Source organism: Salmo salar, chromosome ssa15 (genome assembly GCF_905237065.1).
Source record: "Salmo salar chromosome ssa15, Ssal_v3.1, whole genome shotgun sequence".
In the NCBI taxonomy this organism is placed as follows: domain Eukaryota; kingdom Metazoa; phylum Chordata; class Actinopteri; order Salmoniformes; family Salmonidae; genus Salmo; species Salmo salar.
Window position 1 is genome coordinate 27,460,785 of NC_059456.1, and position 6,000 is coordinate 27,466,784.

General features: G+C 47.7%; 1 protein-coding gene across 3 annotated transcripts in view; it reads left to right on the top strand.

Moving 5' to 3' along the window:
• Window positions 1-4,184, top strand: part of lin28b (lin-28 homolog B (C. elegans)) — a 38,933-nt gene extending 34,749 nt beyond the window's left edge. For 2 of the 3 annotated variants that reach the window (XM_014143892.2, XM_014143891.2), the window contains exon 4: window positions 2,195-4,184. In XM_014143892.2, coding sequence (XP_013999367.1) covers window positions 2,195-2,498 — 304 coding nt within the window. In that variant the 3' untranslated portion in view covers window positions 2,499-4,184. The remainder of the gene's footprint in view (window positions 1-2,194) is intronic. The other variant, XM_045695591.1, reaches the window with a different exon arrangement.
• The last annotated feature ends 1,816 nt before the right edge of the window (window positions 4,185-6,000 follow it).

Consider the following 6,000-nt stretch of genomic DNA (forward strand, 5'->3'; position numbering starts at 1 on the left):
GATACCTTTAAAAAAAGGTAGGGGTGTGGATCAGAATCCCAGTCAGTATCTGCTGTGACCACAATTTGCCTCATGCAGCACAACACATCTCCTTCACATAGTTGATCAGGCTGTTGATTGTGGCCTTTGGAATGTTGTCCCACTCCTCTTTAATGGCTGTGCAAAGTTGCTGGATATTGGCGGGAACTGGAACACGCTGTTATACACGTCGGTCCAGAGCATCCCAAGCATGCTAAATAGGTGACATGTCTGAGTATGCAGGCCATGGAAGAACTGGGACATTTTCAGCTTCCAGGAATTGTGTACAGATCCAGATGCATTATCATGCTGAAACATGAGGTGATGGCGGCGGATGAATGGCACGACAATGGGCCTCAGGATCTTATCACGGCATCTCTGTGCATTCAAATTGCCATCAATAAAATACAATTGTGTTTGTTGTCCGAAGTTTAAGCCTGCCCATAACATAACCCCACCTCCACCATGGGCCACTCTGTTCACAACGTTGACTTCAGAAAACCACTCGCCCACATGACGCCATACACGCTGTCTGCATCAGATGACCTGGCCTCCACAATCACCTGACCTCAACCCAATTGAGATGTTTTGGGATGAGTTGGACTGTAAAGTGAAGGATAAGCAGCCAACATATGTGGGAACTCCTTCAAGACTGTTGGAAAAGCTTTCCTCATGAAGCTGTTCGAGAGAATGCCAAGAGTGTGAAAAGCTGTCATCTCGGCAAAGGGTGGCTACTTTGAAGACCATAAAATGATTTGTTTAAAAAAAATATATTTTGATTTAACACTTTTGTTTACATGATTCCATGTGCTATTTCATATTTTTGATGTCTTCACTGTTATTCCACAATGTCTAAAATAATAAAAAAATTAAGAAAAACCCTTGAATGAGTCGGTGTGTCCAAACTTGACTGATACTGTGTATATATATGTATAAATATAGATGAAACTGATGGGTAGTGACAATAGTTTCTGGCTTTTCAAAAGGATTTATGGCCTTTGTTATGCTGCCATCTAGTGGAGGAAAGAGCACTTCTACAGAAATCAAAGGTAATCCTGGATAAGGCCCCAATAATCTCCACCTCAGTACCAGTGGTGGAAAAAGTACTCAATTGTCATACTTACGTAAAAGTAAAGGTACCTTAATAGAAAATGATTCAAGTGGAAGTCACCCAGTAAAATACTACTTGAGTGAAAGTCTAAAAGTATTTGTTTTGAAATATATTTAAGTATCAAAAATAAAAGTATAAATCATTTCAAATTCCTTATGAAGCAAACCAGACGACACAATTTTCTTGTTTTTGTACGGATAGCCAGGGGAACTCTCAGACATCATTTACAAACAAAGCATTTGTGTTTAGTGAGTCTGCCAGATCAGAGACAGTAGGGATGACCAGGGATGTTCTCTTGATAAGTGCATGAATTGGACCCAATTTCCTGTCCTGCTAAGCATTCAAAATGTACTTTTGGGTGTCAGGGAAAATGTATGGATTAAAAAGTACATTATTTCCTTTAGGAATGTAGTGAAGTACAAGTAGTCAAAAGATAAGCCGTAAAATACAGATACCCCAAAAATGAAGTAGTACTTTGAAGTATTGTTACTTAAGTACTTTACACTGCTGCTCAGCCCATAGCACTGGGTTGATGTCAGGAAATTGCTTTTATTCTTTTGGGGAACACTTTACATAAAGCTGACTGGTATAATGCATTTTTACATCTTATAAGATTGTATGAGGCTTTATAATGTCTGTCTATGTCTTGTGGGGCGGCAGGTAGCCTAGTGCTTAGAGCGTTGGACTAGTAACCGAAAGGTTGTTCTTAACTGACTTGCCTAGTTAAATAAAGGTAAAATAAATACATAAATAATAATTAGGCTTGTAATATGTCACGTCTCTCTATGTAACACATTTTCATCTGATGTTTAGTCAAGATTACTTTGACGATAATAACAGATAAAGCCTAATGACGACTTGCTGTGTATTATAGCTCCATCGTAATACATTATACCTGTTGACTCCTATTAAAGCGGTATCCAAATATTAATGAATTCTTACTTGAGTCATTGAATGTTGTTTTCATACTAGTAGCAAATTGGGTGACACCGTTTTATGTCCTTTACCTGTTCCTCCTTCTCTCCCTCCTTCTCTCATCCTTTTCTCTCCATTCCACTCCTACTGTCCTCTGTCCAGCTGTTATAACTGTGGAGGTCTGGACCACCATGCCAAGGAGTGTGGCCTGCCCCCCCAGCCAAAGAAATGCCACTACTGCCAGAGCATCAGGCACATGGTGGCCCAGTGTCCCCACAAGGTGCTGGCGCCCCCCACAGGCTTTCAGGATCCCCTGTACCCCTCTACCTCGGCCCACCTGTACCCCGCAGACGAGGAGCAGCGGTCGGGATCGTCCCCCCTTGAGGGCCCCTCGCCCTCCCCAGAGGAGCTACCCCAGTCGCATCGCGTTGGCCCCCAGAGGGGGAGGAAATAGGGGAAGAGCTGTACCTGACTCCCCTCACCTAAGGAACCCCTCTTAACTCCCACCCATATATCTACCTCGCACTTGTGGAAATAATAGGTCTATTTTCGGCGGGACCAGCGCAGCTATGGCAACGATCATCAGGGGTACGGATGTATGTGAATGTGTGTGACTGACTGGCTGTCTTCCAGTGGCAGCTATGACAACCATTGCTGGCGATATGGATTCATGTGAATGACTTGTCTCTTTGTGTGTGACTGGTCTCTATCAGTGCAGCTCAAGAGATGATATGGTCTTAAAGAGAACCAAGGTTGGTGGTGAATCTGATGACTCTCTGGGTTAGATGACTCTCTGGGTTAGATGACTCTCTGGGTTAGATGACTCTCTGATGACTCTCTGGGTTAGATGACTGTGTTAGATGACTCTGGGTTTGACTCTGGGTTAGCTGACTCTCTGGGTTAGATGATTCTCTGACTCTGGGTCAGATGACTCTCTGGGTTAGCTGATTCTCTGACTCTCTGGGTCAGATGACTCTCTGGGTTAGCTGATTCTCTGACTCTCTGGGTTAGATGACTCTCTGGGTTAGCTGATTCTCTGACTCTCTGGGTTAGATGACTCTCTGGGTTAGATGATTCTCTGACTCTCTGGGTTAGATGATTCTCTGACTCTCTGGGTTAGATGACTCTCTGGGTTAGATGACTCTCTGGGTTAGATGACTCTCTGGGTTAGATGACTCTCTGGGTTAGATGACTCTGGGTTAGATGATTCTCTGACTCTCTGGGTTAGATGACTCTGGGTTAGATGACTCTCTGGGTTAGATGACTCTGGGTTAGATGACTCTCTGGGTTAGATGACTCTGGGTTAGATGACTCTCTGACTCTCTGGGTTAGATGTGACTCTCTGGGTTAGATGATTCTCTGACTCTCTGGGTTAGATGATTCTCTGACTCTCTGGGTTAGATGATGTCATCCATAACTCTTTCTGCGGCAATTTCTGAATAGGACTCGCTTCTCTTAGATTTTGGTCCACCTGGTTCATATTTATATTATATGACCGTTCCAAAGGTCATGATGTGGCGATCCAGCAGAGTTAATTTTAAGCATTAAGGATTTTAAATAAGGCCTTGATGTAGGCCAGTGCTTCTTAATCCTGTTTATTTTAGTTTTATCCTTAGCATCTACACACTAGATTCAACTAATCAACTCACCACCAAGTGTTTGATTATAGTTCTACCTGGCACCAAGAAGGGTTCTACCTGGCACCAAGAAGGGTTCTACCTGGCACCAAGAAGGGTTCTACCTGGCACCAAGAAGGGTTCTCCTATGGGGACAGCCGCAGAACCGTTTTTTTTCCTAAGAGTGCGGGATCAGGATTGGGAAACACTGATAGGCCCTGTATCAAAACAATGGAACCTCAACCAATCAGAAGCAAAATGATTCTTTAATGTGGCCTATCCAATCAGTGTAGAGGAGATTACCATGGATACCAGAGTGAACGTCATCCCAACCAGTAGCCTAACTGTCGCTCCTAATCCACAGAAGATGAGACTTTCTAGTTCAGTGGTACTGACAATTGACTGCAGAGTACATAGCATTGAATCCAGGCATGTGTGCATACTTGCTTGTGTGTGAATGGGGTTGTGTGTGAGAGTGTCGGTGGGGGTGTGAGTGGGGTTGTGTGTGTGTGTGTGAGTGGGGTTGTGTGTGTGTGAGTGGGGTTGTGTGTGTGTGTGGGGGTTGTGTGTGTGTGAGTGGGGTTGTGTGTGTGTGGGGGGTTGTGTGTGTGTGGGGGTTGTGTGTGTGTGGGGGGTTGTGTGTGTGTGGGGGGTTGTGTGTGTGTGTGTGTGGGGTTGTGTGTGTGGTGGGGTTGTGTGTGTGTGTGTGTGTGTGTGTGAGTGGGGTTGTGTGTGTGAGTGGGGTTGTGTGTGTGAGTGGGGTTGTGTGTGTGAGTGGGGTTGTGTGTGTGTGTGTGTGTGAGTGGGGTTGTGTGTGTGTGTGTGTGAGTGGGGTTGTGTGTGTGTGAGTGGGGTTGTGTGTGTGTGTGAGTGGGGTTGTGTGTGTGTGTGTGTGTGAGTGGGGTTGTGTGTGTGTGAGTGGGGTTGTGTGTGTGTGAGTGGGGTTGTGTGTGTGTGTGAGTGGGGTTGTGTGTGTGTGTGTGTGGGGGTTGTGTGTGTGTGTGTGTGTGAGTGGGGTTGTGTGTGTGTGTGTGTGAGTGGGGTTGTGTGTGTGTGTGTGTGAGTGGGGTTGTGTGTGTGTGTGTGTGTGTGAGTGGGGTTGTGTGTGTGAGTGGGGTTGTGTGTGTGTGGGGGGCGTTGTGTGGGGTTGTGTGTGTGTGGGGGGCGTTGTGTGTGTGAGTGGGGGGTTGTGTTGAGTGGGGTTGTGTGTGTGTGAGTGGGGTTGTGTGGGGGGTTGTGGGGGTTGTGTGTGTGTGAGAGTGGGGTTGTGTGTGTGTGTGGGGGGTTGTGGGGGTTGTGTGTGTGTGTGTGAGTGGGGTTGTGTGTGTGTGTGGGGGTTGTGTGGGGGGTTGTGTGTGGGGGGTTGTGTGTGTGTGGGGGGTTGTGTGTGTGGGGGGTTGTGTGTGTGGGGGGTTGTGTGTGTGTGTGTGTGGGGGTTGTGTGTGTGTGGGGGGCGTTGTGTGTGTGTGGGGTTGTGTGTGTGTGTGGGGGTTGTGTGTGAGTGGGGTTGTGTGTGTGAGTGGGGGGTTGTGTTGAGTGGGGGGTTGTGTGAGTGGGGGGGTTGTGTGAGTGGGGTTGTGTGTGTGAGTGGGGTTGTGTGTGTGAGTGGGGTTATGTGTGAGTGGGGTTGTGTGTGAGTGTGTGAGTGGGGTTGTGTGTGAGTGGGGTTGTGTGTGTGTGTGTGTGAGTGGGGTTGTGTGTGTGTGAGTGTGTGAGTGGGGTTGTGTGTGTGGGGGGTTGTGTGTGTGTGAGTGGGGTTGTGTGTGTGTGTGTGTGAGTGGGGTTGTGTGTGTGTGTGTGAGTGGGGTTGTGTGAGTGGGGTTGTGTGTGTGTGTGAGTGGGGTTGTGTGAGTGTGTGTGAGTGGGGTTGTGTGTGTGTGAGTGGGGTTGTGTGAGTGTGTGTGAGTGGGGTTGTGTGTGTGTGGGGGGCGTTGTGTGGGGTTGTGTGTGTGTGGGGGGGTTGTGTGTGTGTGTGTGTGTGAGAGTGGGGTTGTGTGTGTGAGTGGGGGGTTGTGTTGAGTGGGGTGTGTGTGAGTGGGGTTGTGTGTGTGGGGGGGTTGTGTGTGTGGGGTTGTGTGTGTGTGAGTGGGGGGCGTTGTGTGTGTGGGGTTGTGTGTGGGGGCGTTGTGTGTGGGGGGCGTTGTGTGTGTGTGTGTGTGTGTGGGGTTGTGTGTGTGGGGGTTGTGTTGAGTGGGGTTGTGTGTGTGAGTGGGGTTGTGTGTGTGAGTGGGGTTGTGTGTGAGTGGGGTTGTGTGTGTGAGTGGGGGTTGTGTGTGTGAGTGGGGGGGTTGTGTGTGAGTGGTGGGGTTGTGTGTGTGAGTGGGGGGTTGTGTGTGTGAG